Here is a 24,860-nt window from a genome sequence, read left to right as displayed (position 1 = left end):
TCATTCTGGAACAGAAAAGGCCCTCCCCAGCCAAACATGTTTATTAGAACGGGTTGTCCACATACTTTTGGCCATATAAGGTATTAAATGATAGAAAACAGATGACAAATAGATGAAATAGATAGAGGCATTTTTACCAACACATTTCAAATACATTTGGGGCATTTTTGTCACTTTCAGTGTCATTTTTGCTCAGAGATCTAGTTAATTTCTGACCCTGGTATCTCGTGATGTGGGGCTTAACGCTAATCCTAGGTCAGAGCATGGTGACAATCCCTGACCTCTGTGAAAGCAGATCCGAATTGCTCTCAATAAATTGTGCTGAAACACTGGTCTCTGATGCTGTTAGGATGTGTGCTACAGTCCTGTAGTCAAACTGATCAGGGACACACTTCTGTCTCACATACACATGATGCACAGTCCGGTAGACATATAGTCTAGAAAGAGATACACGAACATAGGAGAGAGACTGAGTAAGAGATAAACAGCTGGGGTTGTAATAAACATCTTAACACTATAATCACTATAATATAAGTGTTAGTAACCATGTCGATTTCTGTTAGGATCTTATTTAGAACTAGTCAGATAATAACTTAAGACTTTAGAAAGGACGTTTCTGTAACACAACTCCTGGATGGACATACACAGACCAGACAATTAGGATGTAAAAAAAAAAAACATAACAGTAAACACATACATACAGGTAAGTTCCTGAAGGGCTGTAATGACATACCTGGGCTGTTGCCATGGTAAGAGGACAAAACATGCTATGATGCAGTTGTTACCAATGCCAAGGTTCCCATATGTTAAGATCCATATGGCAAATCAGGGGAAAAAAGCCACGCATAACCATTCCCTTGTGAGGCCTTTCATTCTAAATGTGGGACTGTCTCTAATGCTTCCCTTTATTGCATTTTCCTTCACTGTCTTTTTCTCTCTTAATCTCGCTCTCTTCCTGTTTGCCCACAGTCTGTGGTTTACTGTATTTACACTCCCTCTTCAAATACACACTGAAATCTCTTGACCAATGCAATAGAGCACAGGTCAGGAATGGTCAAAAGTCTAAAGATGTTGTTCACAAGTTTTTGCACTTTGTTTTTTAGATTCCATAATATTGACCTGTATGTGTGTATAAAGGGTAGTCTGGAGGTTATGTGTGTTTATATGTTTGATGAAAAGGTTTTGTTTGTGAGGGTTTTGTTCTTTCAGTTAAAGTTTGTGCTATTGCTTTTTCAGTGTGTTCTGTTTTTATTCAAGTTATCTTCCTTCTACTACTAAATCACCACAAGCATGTGTTCTTTTTATCTCTTCTCCCAACTCTGTCTTCTGTCTTTTTCTTTCTGCTTCTACCTTCTGCCATCTCACTCCTTTCTGCCCACTGTTGCCAAGGAAACAGTGGAAGAGAGCATTCTGGGACTAAGCAAAACATAATGCATGTATACAATTATGGGGTTGTAGACTTTTTAAGCTACAACATTCCATTCACAGACATTTGGCCTTTTAAAACCTGTAGAAATGTATATTACCTTAATATTTAGACACCTAGATGCTCCCAAAATGCACTTCGTAATGATAATAATAATTATTATTTTGAGTATAGAACCCCCCTCCCCTTTTATCAATCATGTATTCCTTGTAAAGTGCTTTTTTGAAGTGGTGCAGTTTTTTATTTTATTTTGTATTTTGTTGCTTGTGTTTTATAAATTGCGAGAGGACCTCTGCATATTGAGAGCTTTGGCAGACACCCTTGGGCCTGGCCATTGACTGACTCTGGCAGTGAGGCTGAATGTGTGCAGATCTGCAGTCTGGATGCTGGCGACATTGACTGGCGGCACTGTGGTCATCTTTCTCTCTAGCCACTGTTTTAAAGCATAGAAATAATGCTGCACTGCAGGGCTGCAGTCACCCCCCTACACCCCTCTCTCTCTCTCTCTCTCTCTCTCTCTCTCTATATATATATATATATATATATATATATATCTCCATTCCTCGCTCTCTCCCTCTGCAGACTGACTGATTTTCCCCTGTACTCTCATTTAACCTCACTTCTTACTATAACTTGATAGCATCAGGGTTCTCTCTCCAGGGGTCTTTTTGAGCTAGACAATTCATTATCAATTTACCATATCATGAATCACCATAGGCCTATACATAAACAGTGCTTCATGTCCTGTCAAAAGCTTAACTGCTTGCTATGAGATGTGCTCATACTTTTAAATATCAGCAAATTTTTATATACTTCAGTCTTTACATTTTAAAGGAATGTACTGGGTTCAATACAAGTTAAGCTCAATCAACAGCATTTGTGGCATAATACTGATTTCATTTCTTCTTTTTATCAAATTAATTTCGACTCATTCCTCCTTTTCTTAAAACCAAAGCAAAATTCGTGGTTACAGTGAGGTACGTGGAAGTGAATGGAGACAATTTTTGGGAGGTTTTAAAGGCAGAAATGTGAAGATTCTAATTTTATAAAAGCACTTGCATTAATTCTTTTGTTAAAACTTGTGTATTATTTAAGCTGTAAAGTTGTTTAAATTGTAATTTTTACAGTCGGTTTAGGGTTTTAGTGTTTGTTGACAAAGTTGTAAAATTGTCTATAATTTTACACAGAAAAGGTGAGTAAGTCATTTTATCACACTAATATTGTGTTTCCATGCATATCCTTTATGTCTTGTGGTTATACTTTTGAAAAAGTGAGTATTTTAACATTAAAATTCCCCCCTATTCACTTCCATTGAAAGTGCCTCACTGTAACCTTGATTTTTGGATTGAACCCGGAACATTCCTTTAACATGACTGCTAAAATTAATTCAAATATATATTAGTTATAATGATATGCTGCAGTACACTTACAAATATGTCCTGAATGCTTTCAAAAAGCACCTAAAATAATAAACAAAAGGGCACAATTGCTGAACACCAATCCAATTGCTTTTCAAATAAATTTTCTAGTCATTCAGCATTTTCCACAGACATTACAGCCAACTATCAGATTTCCAGGTCACATCAGTGTGCAGTACAATAAAAATTAAGTAGAGATATATAGCTGGGCCAATAATGCTTCAATGCTCTCAGGGGTCAATGCTCTCATTCTGTTCAGGTCACTGGCCTTCGTTGGGAATCTCATCGGAGGTTTTGTCCTTACACTGGCCCTTTTACAACACATCCCTCAGAAAGACTCTAAATGAATTAATTTGATTGTTTCTTGAATATTTTCTATTTAAGGAAAGACTCCTTAAATATATCTCTTTCTGGCCTGGTTGTGTAGTGAAGTGCTGCATTATACTTCTGAGACCCCGTGTACACGTGCGTGGACATTACGTTTTGGCTTTGTTATGGGCTCTGCATAATTTATTTTATTTAAACTGAACTCAGTTCAGGAGACTCATTAAAGGGTTCAACTTTCAACACCGATTAATGTGACAAAACAACATTGCACCGATCGAAGCTGAATTTGTCTTTGGGAGAAACAGCAGCAAAATTACGTTAAGGTTTTACATTAAAACCTGTTTTAGTCAAAAGAGTAGAGACTCTAGTTTTGTCCGGTATGCCATTATTGTTTATTTATCTATTTATCTTGAAACGGCACACTCTTAAACACAATGGCCACAAACATGGACTATAGGCTAATTTTCCTTAAAATATCCTATAATCACTTTGATTCTGGTTGTTTGTGTCTGATTGAGAATCAATGGATGCATCTAAAAGATGACAAATTTTGCTTTCAGAGGCTTTATATGGAGTCAGGATGAAAATAAGGTGTAGATCAAACTGTTTGGAGACCAGTAAAGACAGACAGTACACTGGAGGTTAAGTTATCCCCTAATTAGGGAGCAAGGGAGGATCCTATAGCTTTCCTATGCAGCCTAGTTCATTCTCTCCTTATATCCGACCAAAAGTTCAGTTTCAGGTTATTGATGATGTTTGGACCACTCAACATATTTGGCAGACATGGGACAGTGGTAATCAGTACATAGATTTAGAATGAATAATGTATAATTATATTTAAAGATGGTTGGCAGTGATTGGATGGTGCTGGCCATTACTTTAAATCAGAATTAATTATGCTGATTTCTGATGTAATTTCTGTAATGGCTCAAAAACATGAATAACCAACCTTCCTGGAAACATAATATACAATTTTATTAAAAAAAAAAAAAAAAAAACACTTTCTAAAAGACTTTATATAGTTTGGTATTATTTAAAAAAAATTCACTACTTAGTCTCATTGTCCACGTAGTATTTTGACTATTTGGTTTTAAAAAAGCAGAATGGAAAATCCACACAGTGTCACGCTTGGGTCTCAGGAGGATAAGTGGGGTTTAATTGTGTAATTGGTGGCTTCTGTGATTGGTTAACCAGTATTTACTGATAAAATCACAGATACAATGGATATTTAAGAGGCATGATGCTTTTTTGTTTGTTTTGAGAATCAATAATACATTTGCAAATTTTTTTTTTTTTTTAAAGATTTGTGGTAATGAAACTTCCATTTATGGTGTACTGAATCAAGTTTATTTTGGGTGCGAGGATGTTGAAATTTTGCTTTCTATCAAAGGTGAGGGGAGGGAACTTCAGCAAGTTTTTGAGAAGCAGCATGTTTTTACTGACTTTCAAACCGAACTTTTTAAAATGGATGGGATGTGTATGGATATGTGTCACTTTTTGACCATCACTGACTGTGTCCTGCATGTATGACACTTTCATACATGATATGAAAGTACTTTTCTTTCACAGCGTTTGTTGTTTTGTTGTGTTTTCTACTGTCAGTGATAAAATGTCAACATCACACATTTATGTTTCTGTCTGTTATGTTTTTAGCTGCATAGACCACTTTTGTTTAAAAATATAACATGTAAATCCCCCTCACTGGGTAATTTTCTACAAGTATATGTGTACATGAGATTTAATTGTTTAACTTTTTACAATGTTGAATGTTCTTCACCTTTCAGTGCATTTATATCCAACTTTTATAGGTGCTATTTTCTGAATGTACATTATTAATCATAACATACAGAACTCCAGTGCTTCATCACATATATCTGATCACTGTTACCTGTTTTATTATTTGGTCAATCTTTTCTTAGTTTTGTGTCTTTGTTTATTGTGTAATTTTTGTGTACTGTAATTTGTTGTGTTGTGCTGTGTCTATGTGTTAAGGTATACTGTGTCTAAATCATACATGCAGATGTGATGTAACATGTATGTATGAGACAACCAGTGTTTGTGTTGTGGAAGAACAAATATCCACTAGTGGATATTGCAAATATTAACCTTGATGTAACCATTCATATGACATTATATACTGTGTATGAACTCAAACACACAAGCGATGCTTAGCTTTCTTATAGACTGTAATGCATATGTCTTAAACAAAAACAAAATTCTAGATTGTATGTAGGTTTAGTAAACCCTACTGACAACAATTATAAGACATTAATTGAAACTGAGTCTCTTAAAGGTGAAGTGTGTCATTTCAACACTTCTGGCATCGCCAAATGGAATTGCAAAAGTTCTACTTTAGCATTATTAGAACAAACGGACTACTAAGATTGGATGTAAGAAAGTATTTAAAACAATAAAATAATCAACAACTTTAGGGTTCAACACAGTATATTAAACTTTTTTTTATTGCTTTACAACAACAAAACCTTCCAGTGGTTAATATTTGTACTAACATACTAACACTCAGCTTCCATCCCACCCCTAGGCCACTCGTACAGTCGTCATAGTGTTACTAAAGTTTGACATGAGGTACGTACACACAGCAGAAAAGGACTTCTATCAATGTCAGGTCAAGGGCTTGTCATCTATGGGTTTATTAGCATGATGAAGCTATCAAAGAACATGCCAAGCTACAGTATGAAGCTATAATGTGCTCTGCGCTTCATGCCTTCTTAGAACTTGATTCTCACTCATAGCCTAGCTTTGGCTTCTGCATTTATACTGACAGAGATTAATGAAAACCCACATTTAATTATTTAGTCAAATTACAACATTACCCTATCTCTAAAACAGATACTAAAGAATTTTGGGAGTACAGAGTCTGTCTCGCTAAGGACATGAATTACATCAGACCAAACCACTGTTGTAATTCATAATACTTCACATCTCACAAAAGCCCTTCAGTGTTGCATGTGCGAGGCTTGTGAGTGTAATATGTGTTATTGCTTGTGTGATGTAGATAATTAGATTAATTGACAGATCAAATATTATGCTGGAATCATTGTGCTGTTAGTTACTAGGAAAAGGGCAGTGTTTTCAGGCAGTATTATTAGACATTGAGTCTTAATTATATCTTCAGTTTCCTTTGTTTTGAGATTGATAGGGGTTGGTGAACAAGTTACATTTTCTTCCACCATGCTCAATTTTTGATAGCTATCAACGCTAATGCAAGAAAATTAAGTTTACATGAGATTTAATATAAACAGGTTATTTATTTTTGTTCCTACCCTCACCTATGGTCATGAAGGTTGGGTCATGACCGAAAGAACTAGGTCGCGAGTACAAGCGGCCGAAATGGGCTTCCTCAGAAGGGTGGCGGGCTTCTCCCTTAGAGATAGGGTGAGGAGCTCAGTCATCCGTGAGGAGCTCGGAGTAGAGCCGCTGCTCCTTTGCGTTGAAAGGAGTCAGTTGAGGTGGTTTGGGCATCTGGTAAGGATGCCCCCTGGCCGCCTCCCTAGGGAGGTGTTTCAGGCACGTCCAGCTGGGAGGAGGCCTCGGGGAAGACCCAGGACTAGGTGGAGAGATTACATCTCCACACTGGCCTGGGAACGCCTCGGGGTCGCCCAGTCAGAGCTGGTTAATGTGGCTCGGGATAGGGAAGTTTGGGGCCCCCTGCTGGAGCAGCTGCCCCCGCGACCCGACTTCGGATAAGCGGTTGAAGATGGATGGATGGATGGATGGAGGTTATTATGACCAAAGTTCAGCCATGCAACTCTATAGGAGCTGATAGGTTCTTTGACTTGTTATCCTTTAGCCAATCGGTTCGCTCACATTTGGCATGTTAAGCTGATCAGCTCGCATGGTGTAAGCTTACTGGTCCTCTGACTTGTTATCTGTAAGCCAATCAACTTGTGTATTTCTCTTTGTCTAACATTTATCTGGTTCAGTTTTGTAGATAAGATGGTGTAGTGAAGAAAGAAAGAAAGAAAGAAAGAAAGAAAGAAAGAAAGAAAGAAAGAAAGAAAGAAAGAAAGAAAGAAAAGAAAACATTTTAATCTGTGTAGTATTTGCATATCATAGGTGCAAGCACAGGACAGGACATAAAATCAAACCAGCAAAAGCACATTATTTATTTTCTCTCTGTACATGTGCACTCTATTTTATTTGTATCTTTAAAGAACAAATAATCTAACTGCATATATATATTCCCTCAGATCCACCATGGCATAGTCATTATCTGGCTTGCTGCAGTGGTCTGGTGCAGTGGTGTAGTAGTGTCTGAAGAGGTGGGAATACTGTGAATTTATGAAGGACACCCCACCAAAAAAAATAATAAATAAAATAAAAACATGCACCCGGTCTCTATGTCCAATATGATAATATGACCAATTATCTCATACTACTGAATGGTGCAATGAAATTTCATTCTGTTTGATATTTTATTTTAAAACACTGGAACTCAAAATCAATTATTGTTAGTGACATTGGTGGTATTATGTTGGGAAATATATATATTTATATTTATAACTTAAATATCTTGCATGCATAATTATTCAACCCCTGTGCTGTGGAAGCTGCCAGGTTACTTTATCATTGGCATCCACCTTTGAATCATTAAAGTTGCAATCACATTTTCTGGATTAAAAAACCCATTGTTGAAGGATCATTGGTCAAGCTGTGAATCTGAAGGAAAATGAAGACCAAAAAGCATTCCACAGAAGTTAGAGATAAAGTAATAAAAATGCATAGATTAGGGAAAGGGTACAAAATAATATCCAAATGTTTAGATATCTGAGCACAGTTGGATCAATAATCAGGAAGTGGAAGCTGCACCACACTACCCAGGCACTGCCAAGAAATGGCTGTCCCTCAATACTCTGTGCTCAAACAAAAAGGAGACTTGGGAGAGAAGCCACAGAGAGGCCAACAATCACTTTGAAGGAGCAACAGAGTTCAGTGGCTTCCAGTGGAGTACTGGTGCATCCGCCAACCATATCAAAATCACTGCAAAACGCTGGCCTGTATGGGAGGGTGGCAAGAAAGAAGTCTTTACTCAAAAAGTACCATCTGAAAGCATGTCTGGAGTTTGCCAGAAAGCATGTGAGTGACCCAGCTGTGATGTGGGAGATGGTTTTGTGGTCAGATGAGACTAAGATAGAGCTTTTTGGCCAAAACTCAAAGCATTATGTGTGCCGCAAACCTAACACTTCCTATGCCTAAGACACACCATTCCTACAGTGAAGTATGGTGGTGGCAGCATCATGATGTGGGAATGCTTCTCATCAGCAGGGACTGGGCATCTTGTTAGAATTGAAGGAAGAATGGATGGAGAAAAATACAGGGAAATACTGCAAGAGAACCTTCTTCAGTCTGCTAAAAAACTGAAGCTTTGGAGGAAATTCACCTTTCAGCATGACAATGATCCCAAGCATCAACATTAGAGTGGCTCAAGAACAAAAAGATAAATGTCCTACAGTGGCCCAGTCAAAGTCCTGATCACAATCCTATTGAGAATCTGTGGCACTATTTGAAAATTGCAGTCCACAAGCGTCACCCTACCAACCTGAACAACCTGGAACAAATCTGCCGTGAAGAATGGGCCAAAATCACTTCGTCACTGTGTGCAAAGCTGGTAAATATGTACCCCAAAACACTTAAAGCAGTTATTGCAGCAAAAGATGGCTTGACTAAATATTAATGTGTGGGGGTTGAATACTTATGCAAGCAAGATATTTCAATTTTTTAAGGTTCATAAAAATATTTCCAAACAAAAAACAATGTCACCTTACAATTATTGATTTTGAGATTCAGTGTTTTAAAATAAAATATCAATCAGAATTATTTGTAATTTGAGAGAATTGATCAGGGGACTGAATACTTTTGCAAGGCACTGTAACTATATATATATATATATATATATATATATATATATATATATATATATATATATGTCAAGTTTTTTGGCTGTTGTAATTATAGTCCATCATGAATTTACAAAAAGTAGTGTATATCAGGGTAAGTTTCTTGCTGGCATGGTGTAGAGAAGAACTAAGAACCATGTTATAGTAACTTGATGTTAAATATGTATTTAAATGTATGGGTCTTGTTAATGTTCCTTTCATTAGGCTACTATGAAAATTACTCTAATTAATAAACTAATACATACATAATAGGCAAGAAAATGTTAAGCAGTGTATAGCTTATATGAGTGTGTTCACGTTAAAAAGTTGTCTTTTATTACCATAAATAGCCTACTTAAGAAGTGATGGCTATTTGTTTTATTTGTGTACTATAATGTGCTTTTCTGTGTATAGTGAAATTGTTTTCCTACTAAGAAATATAAATTGAAATTATTCACTATCACAAGAAAAAGGTGCCACTGACAGTAAAAGGCAAAAAACTAAAAAAATATAATAATAATCATTTTGATGTAGGCTAATTACAGGATACAGTTGTCCGGCATCTGCAAAGAGTATCAAATACTAGCACAGGTACAATAACATGCAGTATTTTCAGTTTACTTGCATAAGTTAATGTATATAAATGTATATAGTTTAATATATATATATACACTCACCTAAAGGATTATTAGGAACACCATACTAATACTGTGTTTGACCCCCTTTCGCCTTCAGAACTGCCTTAATTCTACGTGGCATTGATTCAAAAAGGTGCTGAAAGCATTCTTTAGAAATTTTGGCCCATATTGATAGGATAGCATCTTGCAGTTGATGGAGATTTGTGGGATGCACATCCAGGGCATGAAGCTCCCGTTCCACCACATCCCAAAGATGCTCTATTGGGTTGAGATCTGGTGACTGTGGGGGCCATTTTAGTACGGTGAACTCATTGTCATGTTCAAGAAACCAATTTGAAATGATTCGAGCTTTGTGACATGGTGCATTATCCTGCTGGAAGTAGCCATCAGAGGATGGGTACATGGTGGCCATAAAGGGATGGACATGGTCAGAAACAATGCTCAGGTAGGCCGTGGCATTTAAACGATGCCCAATTGGCACTAAGGGGCCTTAAAGTGTGCCAAGAAAACATCCCCCACACCATTACACCACCACCACCAGCCTGCACAGTGGTAACAAGGCATGATGGATCCATGTTCTCATTCTGTTTACGCCAAATTCTGACTCTACCATCTGAATGTCTCAACAGAAATCGAGACTCATCAGACCAGGCAACATTTTTCCAGTCTTCAACTGTCCAATTTTGGTGAGCTCTTGCAAATTGTAGCCTCTTTTTCCTATTTGTAGTGGAGATGAGTGGTACCCGGTGGGGTCTTCTGCTGTTGTAGCCCATCCGCCTCAAGGTTGTGCGTGTTGTGGCTTCACAAATGCTTTGCTGCATACCTCGGTTGTAACGAGTGGTTATTTCAGGCAAAGTTGCTCTTCTATCAGCTTGAATCAGTCGGCCCATTCTCCTCTGACCTCTAGCATCAACAAGGCATTTTCAGCCCACAGGACTGCCGCATACTGGATGTTTTTCCTTTTCACACCATTCTTTGTAAACCCTAGAAATGGTTGTGCGTGAAAATCCCAGTAACTGAGCAGATTGTGAAATACTCAGACCGGCCCGTCTGGCACCAACAACCATGCCACGCTCAAAATTGCTTAAATCACCTTTCTTTCCCATTCTGACTTTCAGTTTGGAGTTCAGGAGATTGTCTTGACCAGGACCACACCCCTAAATGCATTGAAGCAACTGCCAAGTGATTGGTTGATTAGATAATTGCATTAATGAGAAATTGAACAGGTGTTCCTAATAATCCTTTAGGTGAGTGTGTATATATATATATATATATATATATACACTGGCAGCCAAAATTTTGAAACAATGTACAGATTTTGCTGTTGAAATTTGTAATTTAATTTACCAAAGTGGCATTCAACTGATCACAAAGTATAGTCAAGACATTACTGATGTAAAAAACAGCACCATCACTATTTGAAAAAAGTCAAATCTAGACAGGCCCCATTTCCAGCAGCCATTAATCCAACCCCTTATCCTTGAGTAATCATGCTAAATTGCTAATTTGCAACTAGAGAAAAACTTGCCATTATATTAAACACAGTTGAAAGCTATTTAGTTCATTCAATTAAGCTTAACATTGTGTTTGTGTTTGTTGTTGAGTTGCCACAGTACGCAATAGACTGGCGTGGCAAAAAAAGAAGGCGCTTTCTCTAGAAATTTGTCAGTCAATCATTGTTTTGAGGAATGAAGGTTCTACAATGCTTGAAATTGAAAAAATAAAACCTGAAGATTTCATACAAAAGTGTACACTACAGTCTTCAACAAAGGACAACTGGCTCTAACAAGGACAGAAAGAGATGTGGAAGGTCAGATGTACAACTAAAGAAAATGATAAGTTAATCAGTCTCTAGTTTGAGAAATAGATGCTGTGGCAGGGCGGAGGGCGGGGCCGGGTCGTGATCCTTCACACCCGGTCCCGTATTAGGCTAATTATGCCTCCGTGAGGTTTAAAGGTCGACTGCAGAGGGCTGTGCGGGAGAGAGAGATCGTTAGCAGACATGTCCGTCATGTGTGTTTGTGTTGTCTTTTAAGTTTTCCATTAAACTATGATTTATATCGTCAAGCCGGTTCTCGCCTCCTCCTTTCCCATCCTTTAACTGTTTTACAGATGCCTCACATGCTGAAAGCTTCATTGAATTCTACCCGCTCAACACCAGTTTCATGTACAACAGTAAAGAGAAGACTCAGGGGTTCAGGCTTTATGAGAAGATTTGCAAAGAAAAAGCCACTTTTGAAACGGAAAAACAAAAAGAAAATGTTAGAGTAGGCAAAGAAACACAGACGTTGGACAACAGATCATTGGAAAAAAGTGTTCTGGATCTTAACCCCATTGAGATTTGTGGGATCAGATAGACTTTAAGGTGTGTGAGAAGTGTCCGACAACACAGCCACATCTATGGCAAATGCTACAGGAAGCGTGGGGTGAAATATCACCTGAGTATCTGGACAAACAGTCAGCTAGAATGCCAAAGATCTGCAAATCTGTCATTGCTACATGTGGAGAATTATTTGATGAGAACTCTTTGAAGTAGTTTAAAAATTTAAAATTGTAACAGTAATTTGTCACGTTATTAATGTCCTGACTATACATTGTGATCAGTTGAATATCACTTTGATGAATAAAAGTACCAATTTCTTTCCATAAGAGATAAATCTTTACATTATCCCAAACTTTTGGCCGTTTATATATTTACGTTTTAGCAGGGAAAAAAATGTACTGCACAAACTATTGTTACTCTGTAATTGTGCATCAGCATTAGATGCTTGATATGTCCCACCCTTTACTGAAACGGAAAATATGATTGGTTATCCAGTCGTGTCTGAAATTAATGTTCTGATTGGTGGATCAGCTTAGTCGGTCTCTTTGTTCTTGCCATCAGTTGCGCTCCCACCTCCCGCTGCTCCATGTGTGTTTAGAGAGAATCTCTGTACACTTTTGATAATAATAATAATAATAATAATAATAATAATAATAATTAAAAAAACACAATTCACTTAACAGTTCTGCGGCATCTTGTTATTAGATTGAAAAAGGTCAAAAGCCTATACTCGTTGTATCATCATTTATTTTAGGTGAGCATATGCATAATCTTAATAAATATATGTTGGCATACGACGAATCCTGCATATGGCCTAAACTACATTACTGGTCTGGGGTAAAGAACATGGTGACCTAGATCTGTCTACCACTGCTTTCCTTTAAAGCTCCTAAAGGCAATGATTTGGTATATATTTTGAATGACAAGTGGCTGTGCAGCACCCAGAGTGTCCCAGCAGCCCTCTTACATATGCACATAAACACACACAGGCCTACATCAAGCAAGGGACTGGAAATAGGATTGCCGACTATATGACAGTAGGACCTTCTTAACACCCCATGTTTTTCTTTCCTGTGGAGCTTTTTTCTCTCTTTTGTGTTTTGTTCAGAATTCTAACTCACTGTGTTTGTGTCCTTGTGGGAAGTTCCTCTGTGTCAGGAGATGGTTGTCCACTATGTTATGTGCCAGCTCTTCCTTCCATATCCGTTCACATCAGCTTTTTCCAATATCTGCAATAGCAATATCTGATCTGACAGATGTAAGATGGGTGACCATACAAACACGGTTATAAATAATGATATTGTGGTGGTAATTGGAGTACTTCTGTTTTAATCTGCTTTAAAGTCTTGATGATGAAGTCAACTCTCTTGTATAGCTTCAATCAGAACTTTTTAAGACTTTTATTATGTTGATCCAATTTCCATGTTAATTATCTTACAAGTTTGTTGTTAAACATTGACAATTAAGTCACTTGGAATCTGGCGTGGGGAAATTGAGCTCTTTATTTAGTCTTGAACCCCTACCAGAAAAAAAATAAATAAATCTTTCTTTATTTACTCACCCTCATGTTATTCCAAAAACATATGACTTTCTTCTGTGGAACACAAAAGGTGAATTTTTATCTTGGCGACTCTCTTCCAAATAATCATAGCAAATATGCGAGCAACAAACAGAATGTTGAAGTTGTTATTCACTGAAAATCTTAACATCCGTATCAGATTGCCTTGTTGTATTCATGACATGACAGAAGTAGGGATGTCAGATCTGAGAACAAATCACTCTTTTGAGTCTGATTTTATTTCAAAGAATCCAGTTCAAATCATTTGTTTGAAAGTTTCAGACATGAATTGGACTCCATATCTGGGTTTCCATAAAATTTTTCACATTATTTAAGCGCATTTCTAAATATTTGACTAAAGAATATAATAATTGTTGCACATTTCCATCCACTATGTCATGTGCTTTATCTTGAGGGAGCCGCTTTGTCATGATGTATCAGCTGAATGACCTCCTTACTTCAGGGAGAGTTTTATTAGCAGGACTGGAGCAATTGTACCTGGTTTTATTAAATGCTTCCAGAAGATGTCGCAGAATAAGTGTAATATCTGATATAATGAGGGCTGAAATGGCCTGCGATGCTAACACGCCGCCAGCCTCCGGAAACCTGGGAGAGCCCGTCGTCAATACTGTTCGTGTGTGTTGTGAGGACCACAATTTTAATGACCAGCTGTGGGTTAAACACTTCTGAATGTCAAGGGCTTGGTCCAAAGAATTGTGTGCCAAGGCCTGACCTTTCGTTGGGTCAGTCACATCAAGCTATTGCACACTCATACACATGAATGGTCAAAACATGTCTTTGTTTTGCGAATAAACTTTTTCCATCACCTTAATTCCAAACTCTAGAAAATCCACCTCCTCCTTGCGCATACAATTTTAAGCCAATTTTGAGAGTTTATTAGCATATCAAGCATTTCCTTTCAGGATTTCTTATGCGCAATTAAAATGCAAAATGCGCATAAAAATTGTTTGACGGAAACCCAGCTTGTCAGAAATGTACTTTTCCATAAAGGGGCAATCATTTCCCAGTGGATTTAATTTTCAGATGATGGATACTGTGTCATCCTTTTTATTAAAATACTTCAGTTTAATCCATTCATTAACATACATTCTCATTTTGAATATGTAGATTGTGAATATATTACTTTTTACCCATAAACAATTGTATTTTATTTCATTCCTCCCATTCCTCATTCAATTTTGTTACATGGAAAAGAGTGGCCAGGATATTCTTCACAAAATCAATTTTTTGTGTTCCACAGAAGACAGAAAGTCAAACAGGTTTGTTTGGACTAACAAGAGGAGTTAGTGGGGAGTTAAACTATGATTTAAAAAATATAGATCAACACTAAGACCTGTAAAGTGAATGTTTAGTTTAATTAAAATGTCCAAATCAACCCTTAAAGAGAAACTACTGAAAGTTTGGTCAGACATATGAAACCAGATGTTTAACATTGCCAGAAATGGATGTAGAAGGAAAGCTTTCAGGCACTTCAGGGTCAGGTGAAGCTGTTTTAAGTCCTTTTAAATCCATAGAAACACATATTTTAACTCAGTCACGTGAAAAAGACAAATTTGCTATTAATGTTGGAAAGACATTTGGTGTGAAATGCCCAAGCTTCACCTGGCCCACAGTGCTGATTGAGGCTGTGTGAGCCTCAGTGCTTTGACTAGATGGAGCTCCTCTGCTACTCCACTGTTGGACTCCTGTGCTAGTATCAGAACGTCTGAGATTGGATCAAACACCTGGATGCTAAACCCTTTACCTCACTATTGGTCTGAGTCAGCCATCAGGTGCTTCATCCACCTGCTCTTTTAGACATCTGCTCTATCTCTCCCTAAAAGTGTATGTGGCTGCGACTAGAGTTGTTTTTAATACTGCTGTGCCATAAAAACAAATTTGACAAAAAAACTTGATGACAATTCATAACTCTCATTTTCCTGTTTTGTCCTTGTCTCTGTCTGTCCCTATCTGTCTTTCTGTCTGTCTGCTTCTGTGTCACTTACATCCGTTTCATTTTGTCATTATTTTCTCTTGATTTGTGCTTTACCATTTACACCTTTTTTCCAATTACTTCCATCATGACTATATTAAATCTTCTTAAAAATATGTAATTTTTATCATTTACCATTAATTAATTCAACTCTTTTCTTTCATAAAACTTACCTGATCCATAATTCTATTCATTCATCTTTTTTCCCCTGATACATCTAATCCACTCTAAAACACTGTCTTGGATTTTCCATTTGGGTTCGCTAACTGTAGCTTCTGGTTACGAGAAGTCCTGCAGCCTCAATAACATCTCGGGGATGATGGGGGCCCCACTGCGTCTGACCCCCATCACCCCCATCAACAACTCACCCTATGAACCCTATGAGTCCCCTTGCCCCCTGCGCCGTTGCCGGTCCCCCATACCCTCCATTCTGTAGCGCAGCTTAGGGAATAACAACAATATAACATTTTAAAAAAAACAAGAGACACACCATCACACTGCAATAATAATAAAATAAAAAAACCTGAGAGACACACCATCACACTGCAATAGTATTAATAATTATGATAATGATGCTAAAAACATCTCAGCTCCTCCACTGACTTGGCAGGATGGGGGGCACAGAATATATAATAAAATATATAATTGAAGCATTATATATTTTTAATATATAATGCTTTAAAGGGGGTGGGTGAATTTGTGTAGGGATTTAAAGCTTTAAGTAGTGAGCATTTTCCATAACTACATCACATATCCTGCTGGCAATATTTCAGACAGGCCACTACAAACTATTATATGCTGTAACTTCAGCAATTATGCCTTTTTATCAAAGAAAAAAAAAGAAGTACTGAATATTATTATGATAAAACCCTCACTGGTCGTAGGTAATGATGAGCACCCTGTAGGAACTCTAGCCCTTTAGCTGAACGTCAGTAGCTGGCTTTCTCACATGTTCCTGCCTGATTGCTGGTTGTAAAAAACAATGAGACTGTGATCCAGCAGGCATATTCTGAGGCTGAGATCTCCTTTTTGCACCATAATTGGCCTTGAAGAATTCACTTCATATCAAAGCTTGGAATGAAAAGGACATAGGTCAAAGACAGCATGCAAGTAGTTCAAGTGTGTGCAAGAAATGACTTGAGTTAGGCAAGTAGAACATAACTAAACTACCAAACCCATATCCCCATTTAATTGTTTTGAGGATATAAATATTCTGATTTTAACATACAACAATGCTGGTATGAAACAGCTTTTGCAGCTAGAGTAGAGTTTGATGATTTGACTTGATAAAGGAGTTTATTTTATTTTTAGTTGGAAACGTGTCCCATAAAACATTATAAGTATTACTATTATTATAAAAAACTAACAAACACAAGGACACTAAGCCATCATTTAATCACATCCATACAGAATACTTTCAACAGCAACATTGGTTGTCATTTGATATTTTTAACATTTTATTCACAGGGGACACCTTTATTATCATTATGCATTTTTGTGAACTTATTAGGTCTCAACTTAACTAAGAACAAAGAAAATGCTTCAACAATTCTTGTGCAACATCAACTATTATGATGACCTCTGAGGAGCTGGCGATGAACCCTGCAAACTTGACAATGAACTATGAACTTTACCATCTGTTGTAAACTAACGGCGAGACCGAGACTGAACTTAACAAAAAAAGCTATTTTTGTACTAAGCATTTGGACATTAGAAGTTTTGTTGGCGGCTTTAAGTGAAATTTGCGTTGACATTTTGGGAGGACAGAATATCGTGTTGTTGCATGGAGATAAAATATTAACATTTTGGTTTTTGTATTTTGGCACCTTTCTGCAAATTTGTAACAAGAACCATGAAACAAAAAGAGCTGTGGTCTGGAAGCTGGCAAAAAAGGAGCTGCCATCCTATTAAGGGCCTATAACCTTCTGCTTTTCCATAGGACCCTCTTCAGTTTGTAAACTAGTGCATGAAGGAACTGTCTTTAAAAATCTCCTTTCTTTTCTATGGTACTTCCTCATAAACATGAAGACATGTCAAGCTGAACTGCACTTCTTACTGCATATCTGCATATACTGGAGAACCTGACAGTGTCCTCAAAGTTTCCCTATTTAAAATCAAGAACTTATTGGACCTTCATCATCATCATCAACAACATTCTCACTGGCATTATCCTTCCTCATCAAGATCATTTTCTGATTACTGTTATTCCTATCACTTGAATGCAGTAAAAAATCAGTTCAGTTTGTTTTCTATTTGGTCCCCCTTCTTTTCTTTTTCTATGTTTTTCTTTATTTTACCTGCTCTGTCTCTTATATGCTGACCTTCGTTCCGATAAAAATGAGGGAACATTGAATGGATGCTGGATTGACAGCGGTCAGTAAGAGAAGAAAATGAAAAGATGAACTCCCTCAAATGCTGATATATGAGCCATATATTTTACAGATTGTGTCAATCTGTTGCAATTTTGAATACACAGATTCTTTGCACACCTCTGTGAAAATATCACTGCAATGGCAGCTCACAAAGCTTCTTGTTGTCATTCTCTCCATGTGAAACAACAGAAAATCTGGGGTGTAAATGACTGGACTGTATTGATTTTAACAGTTTATCAGAAAGCAAAGTAGCACTATTTATTTACTTTTTATGAATGTTATTGTCTTGGAACTGATATATTTTATGATATACATAACTAATCTTTTATCACAGTCCATCTGTAATAATTCAGTTCTTCTAAATTAAGCAATTTTTTGCATTTGTTTTTGGTTTTACTGCCACATTAGCTTCTACATTCCTCTTTGCTTCTTCTCTTTCTCTTCCTCTTTCCTCTCCTCCTTAAATAAATCTACTTCTACACTGTAAAATTAAAACATACACAAGACACCATTTAGGGTTCCTCACTTGCCACATTCACAAACCCTCTGATGATCCTTCAGACACACTTTCAGTTCTTGAAAAACTCTGTCTTAAAGACTGTCAATGATGCCTTCAAGCAATGGAACTTGAAATATACACTCACAGAGCACTTAATTAGGGACACCTCTACATTCACATCAACCATCAGAATGGGGAAAAAAACATGATCTCAGTGATTTCAACCATGGCATGATTGTTTGTGCCAGATGGGCTGGTTTGAGTATTTCTGTAACTGCTGATCTCCTGGGATTTTCTCACTCAACAGTCTCTAGAGTTCACTCAGAATGGTGCCAAAAACAAAAAACATCCAGTGAGCGGCAGTTCTGCGGATGGAAACATCTTGTTGATGAGAGAGGTCAAACAAAGAATGGTCAGACTGGTTGGAGCTGACAGAAAGGCTACGGTAACTCAGGAAACCACTCTGTACAACTGTAGTGAGCAGAATAGCATCTCAGAATGTACAACACGTTGAATCTTGAGGCGGATGGAATACAACAGCAGAAGCACGTCAGGCACTTTATTAGGACCATAGTGTTCCTATTAAAGTGCTCAGTGAGTGTATATTTAAGTTCCTTGAGTACATAAATAGACTCATTTAAAAGATGGGCTAGAGGTTCATCAGAGGGTTCCACCAGTGTGGCATCTTATGGAACCTCAATGTTGCCTAAAGTATTTTAATGTTTACAGTGTGTGAAGAAAATAATAGAGGTTGTTGATTACATGGAGCATCTGCATCGAGGCAGCAAACTCTTTGTGGTACTGTGCTTTTCGGAGGAAAACACCAATCATCAATCGTTTGCATGTGCACTGCATTGCTTTATATGTACATGCTCTATTTAAGGCCTTAGTGTTGTGGCCAAGGGCAATCTGTTGAATGTATGCTATGTCACATGTGTGCTTTGTGTAATTGCAATGTCCAGTTTGACTTTTAATCATTTAAAGGGATATTTCTCACAAACATTTTAATTGTGTCATCATTTAATCACCCTTGTGACTTTTTTCTTCTGTGGAACACTAAAGGAGATGTTAGGCAGAATGCTTCTCTACCTAGCATCTCCTTTTATCTTCCATGGAAGAAAGAATGTAATGTGGGTTTGGAACAACGTGAGGGGAGTAAATGATGACAAAATTGTCATTTTTGGGTGAACTGTATTGCAGATGGAGACTCAGATGAATGAGATGAGCGATATGAATGAATTTTTCAGTATGAACACTGATGCTGCTGAGCTGAAAAGGGATCTGTGTTCATTTGAAACAATTATTGTTTGGGGAAAGTTAAAAAGTTTTGTTTGTTTGTTTTTGCATTTTTCAAAAGGTGTCTCTCAAACATTTATGTAAAATGTATTGTATCTTGTAAAAACAAGAATGCAAGTGTGCATTATATATTTTCATAAATTCAATAGAGGGGAGATAAACATACAGAATGACCTGATATGTTTTGAGGGAGAGAAAGAGGTTGGCATAGGGGGTTAGTCACTAAAATCCCTGTATGGTTCAGGTCCTGTCAGCACACCTTTTTTTCTTACCTTATATCTGTTTCACATTCCTCTCCTCTGCTCCATTTCTCTTTTCTTTGCCATTCAGTGTTTCCATGATCTCTATGAGGCTGTTTAGTCAAGGTCTTAATGCTATGTACAGTTTTTAAAGTTGACTTTGTAATTCATTTCTACATGCATGAATTTATATTGCGAACAATATTATAAAAGTATAAGTCTATATAGGACAATTACGAGGTGTGTTTTGATAAGAAAGTGTATTTTACGAAAAGCTTTATGTATATGTACATGTTTATATGAGTGTGTACATATGGATGTGTATATTCATATGCACATGCATATTAATGATTTGCATGATACATATGTACATACAATTTTTATTTAATTTTATTTCTATTACTAATCTTTATGTCATTTTTACTTGATTGCTGTGGGGGGTACAGTTAAGTTTTGCATGCTATTACTGCTATTAGATATCAGAGACCATTACAACTGTTTTATATTTATTATTTGTATTGAATGAGATTTTGAATGTGCTTTATGTACCTGTTTTTTATTTTTATTTTCTCTGTTAGACATTGCACAAAAGCATTGCAAATGGTCATTTTATGATTTATTCTTTTTCATCTTTTCACAGAGAACTATTCTGAAAGCCCAGTGCTTATCAGATATATGCAAAAAGAAGCAGTAACTGTGAACTAATTCTAGAACAGAAAAACCACTTCTTCCTTCACAAATACATTCCCAAATGAACACCTGACCCCTGTCTCCCTGAACCAGTTTCAAGTCCTGTCCATTCCTTTCGGTCCATTTGAGTTCAGTACCCTCATCACACATTTCCAATACATTACATTATCCATCTTTTTAAATCATTCTTATATAGTTTTGAAGACCAGAGATGTTACCCCTCTGTTTTCTGTTAATCTCCGCTCTTACCCCCTCTGCTGGTTTCACAGGGGATGAATTGCTGTAGCATTCAGTATTGTAGATTACTAGCACTATTTGGTCACTTTAGAGGCTAAGAAAAGAGACTTTAGCCCTTTACTTGTTATACGTAGGATTAAAATGATCATTTTAGGCTTTCGTTTCAATGGACTCTTGAAAGATTTTCTGTTCTCTCATGTGTAGTAAAATCAGTCTATTTAATGCTGAACAGAGAGTGAAAGATTATGAAACAATTCTTTTCACTACAGCAATGCATGTTTCAACACAATCCTGAAGATTGATAAATGCTGCATTCTTGTACATCTTGTGGGTTTCCAGTGTGTATTCTGTAGAGGCACAGTCAGGGTTGACAGGGTTGTAGAGGATATGACACATGATAGAGGCCCCTTCCTAGTTGGCTAAGTGAATGCCCTGGTAAACAGAAATAAGGCTGCATGCAATCAGGGAGGACACTGTAAATAATTATCTCGTTCTCAGATTGCATGTTAAGTTAACAGCACAGAACTATTATTTGATTGAAATTTTTTTTAAAAAAGGTGAGGCATTTGAAATAGTGAGAGCAGATCAGTTAAAATGATTTGCCCAGACATTAGCATTACCCTGATCCCTCTCTATCTTGGTCAGACTTACAGTGCGCTCCCTGTCACTACTCAGGTATATCTCTTTTAGTTTGTCTATACCAGTGCTTCCAAAATGATGTCATTGCAAAACAAAGACAGAGACAGAAAGTGATGAATTATATATGTCCTGTCTAGGCATGCACATTTGTAAATATAAAATAGCCTAATCTGTTTTTGACCCCATTACTCATTACAAGTCTTCCTTTTCCACAGTGTCCTTGTGCAAATTGTTTCCTTGCCCATCTGCATTTGTCATTTCACGTGCCACTCTCATTTATTTTCATTTACAAACTCTACTGCTTCCAAATAGCAACCAAAAATGCTGGATTACATAATGAGAAATCAAGGAAAAATACTAGGTCATTTGTTAAAATTAAAATGGTCTGCTATAAGTGGATTACAAAAACTATAAATGGAATCAGGACTCAACCAAATCAGGAGCTAAAAGCATTGAGGGTCAGATGGACAGATTGTGTGTTTGGGAAAATGTGTGGGAGAGTATTGTGAGGATTTTCAACAAATGAAGAAAGGCATCAGAAAATGGAGGACAGTTTGGGGAAGAAAGAAACAAAGACAGGAGGAAGGGAGCTGAACGCTTCGCAGTGTAAGAATGTGCATATGGTGTTCAGTGTGCTGTGTTCTCATGTGATATGCCTGACCGTGTGCTTTGTGTCTTTTGTGTGTGTGTGTGTCTGTGTGTGTGTGTCTGTGTGTGTGTGTGTGTGTGTGTGTGTGTGTGTGTGTGTGTGTGTGTGTGTGTGTGTGTGTGTGTGTGTGACACTTTGTTTTCCTGCTCTTCTCATGTTTGGCACTGTGCTCATATGGTGCACTTTCTCTCTATTCCCTATGCTATTCACAATACACTACATGTTTGGTGAAACTGGGCAAAATAAGGGCACTGAATAGGGAATACGGAGTCATTTTAAAACGCACCCTTTGTGTTAGTTTGAAAGGAAATCACTGATATACACTGAGCTTTTGCTTTGTTCTGGTCAGTCCTAGAGGGCAGACAAAATCAATGGCAATCAGTTGATTATATTAATTTTCTTCAAATAGATCAATAACTGACCAGGGGAACGTAAAACTTTGCAGATTTTGTGGCCCTCAGTGACTCAAATTTTTATTTAGCTTTATATGTGTGTGTGTGATCTTTCTGTGAGTGTGGTTCTGTTGCAAAAATTGTGTGCAACGGTTCTTAGTTTTGCATTTCTGTGTTTTGTTTTTGAAAGCATGTTATGATGGGCTTTGCTATGAGTACAAATGTTGTTGTTTTTTTTGTTTACATTGGTAGGATACATGACTGCAAGGAAATAATGTTCAAAGGATTGTCATGGACAAAAAAATATATATATATATTATTATTATTATTATTATTATGCATTTGGCTTTATTTTTGCTTTGGCTCTCACAGTTGTGCTGTCTAAAATGACTGTCATCTGCGATAGCCTCCAGCAGCGTGTAGCTTTAATGTGTTAATATTGAGGTAATGTAATATGTGATGCAATACTGATTTATCTGCCCCCCGTTTTCCTATTTCCCCTCTTTCTTTCTTTTTCTCTTTTTCTTTTTACAGTGCTGAGCTTCTGAACTGGCCCTTTTTTCGCTAAAGAAGAGCTCCCCAACTGCAAAACAGAGTCAGAGTTGGCTCAGAGGAAGCGAAAGAGAGAAATCTAGAGGTGAACGGAGCACTGCACAAAAACCCACTTGAAGAAAACCTGCTATAAGTCATCTCTAATTCAACTATTTCAACCGAATGTTGGTGCAATAAACTGATTAAGATTCCACATCCTGGGATGATGTGGAACTCTTCCAATTCTTCCAACAGGGGTGGGATTCAGCATACAAACTGTAGTATGTCCTGGTGCGACCCTTCAAGAAAGTTTCTCAGACTACCTGAAGAGCTAGGTGGAAAATGGATGTAATTTTTAAGGGGCAAGAACTATTTTTGTGGAATGTGAATCCATCCTTGTTTTGTCCACCAATGCACCTGCAACCCTGCAAAACAAGTGGAAAATCCCTCAGAACCTGATCAACTTCAATCCAGTCTTAGATACAAGTAATGTGTGGAAAAATATCCATTATGCCCTTCAACGCTATGCAATTCAACCACACATTCAAGTTCATCAAAAGCTTAAATTGATCAGATTGTTCACAGCCAAACTTTTCCCCCTCCTTTACATTTTTGGAGGTCTTGCACATGCTTTAAATTAAAATAGACAACAGCGTCATCACTCATGCAGTGCACAAACTGTGGAAATCTTGTTTTGAGTGTCCTTCTCAGGGCTCATTGAAAGGTTATTTTGTCCATTATAAAGAAATGAAAGTCAGCCTCTCTCTTTTCTCTCTCTCTCTCTCTTAGTTTAGCTCTCTGAATATCAGCATTTCTGTTCCACTGTAGATAAACTGCATGGCATGAATGAAAAAACAAACAAACAAAAAAGAAAAAAAGTGAGGACTATGATATAAAGAGGAAGAGACTTATGAGAAACTCATAAACAGGACTTGTCTGTTTGCACAGGAAAATGGCAATATGGGGCGAATCAAACACAGTCACTCTGGATCAGTTGAATGAGAGATAAAAAAAAAACGCAGGTTTTTACCTTCATGCTGGGAACAGAAAATACAGCAAAAGTGCATGAAACTTGTTGAAGGACAGAGGGGCTTTTTCGTGGACTGGATGAACTTGGAACAAAAGGGAAAAAGAAAGAAAGAAAGAAAGAGAAAATTTTAAACACATTTTTCTCACTTTGTTTACCAGCATGACTAAATTGCATGACTTCTGCGAGCCCTGAACCCCAGATTAGAGGGGTTGGAATCACTTAACAACAAAATCAAATGGAAATAATAACAATTTATGCTAAATGCTATTAAGTTTAGAAAAAAATATTATATTTAAAAAAGAGAGGCTCTATATTTTGTTTTTGAATAATAAAAAAATAATAATGTAAAAATATATAGAATTGCAAGACAGTTTTGTTGGATAAAAGATAACAAACCCCACCAAGTCTAACTGAATGATGAGATGAACTCCTTCAACTACTACTGCTCCTCCCATGGCTTCAAGTTTCACCCTTTACTTGAACTCTCCTTGTTCTCAGCTCTGCCCATCACAGTTTGTGCTGAGCATTGTATCTCCTCTCTTATCATGGCAGCCTTCAGCAGTGGCACAACAGCTCCTCTGGAGACCTCCAACACAGGGCTCTTTTCTTTCAATGCTTGTGGGTCTGAAGTGCAAGGTAGCTGCTTCACTGAAGGGGATTTTTAGGCTGTGGGTGTGGGTTCAATTTTCTGTTTATGTTTGTATCA

At 37.2% G+C, this 24,860-nt stretch overlaps 1 protein-coding gene across 6 annotated transcripts in view; it reads left to right on the top strand.

Moving 5' to 3' along the window:
• LOC127652550 (potassium voltage-gated channel subfamily C member 1-like) overlaps positions 1 to 24,514 on the top strand; it is a 140,748-nt gene extending 116,234 nt beyond the window's left edge. For 3 of the 6 annotated variants that reach the window (XM_052138740.1, XM_052138741.1, XM_052138737.1), the window contains one exon: positions 23,128 to 24,514. Coding sequence is in view for 1 of the 6 variants with exons in the window: in XM_052138741.1 (XP_051994701.1) it covers positions 23,128 to 23,141 (14 nt within the window). In the remaining 5 variants the exon portion in view is untranslated. Of the gene's footprint in view, positions 1 to 20,626; positions 22,159 to 23,127 lie in introns of all 6 variants that reach the window. The other 3 variants (XR_007971745.1, XR_007971744.1, XR_007971743.1) reach the window with 3 other exon arrangements.
• The last annotated feature ends 346 nt before the right edge of the window (positions 24,515 to 24,860 follow it).

Source organism: Xyrauchen texanus, chromosome 12 (genome assembly GCF_025860055.1).
Source record: "Xyrauchen texanus isolate HMW12.3.18 chromosome 12, RBS_HiC_50CHRs, whole genome shotgun sequence".
Taxonomy (NCBI): domain Eukaryota; kingdom Metazoa; phylum Chordata; class Actinopteri; order Cypriniformes; family Catostomidae; genus Xyrauchen; species Xyrauchen texanus.
The sequence above is the reverse complement of the archived record's forward strand: the minus strand, read 5'-3'. Positions and strand labels throughout refer to the sequence as shown.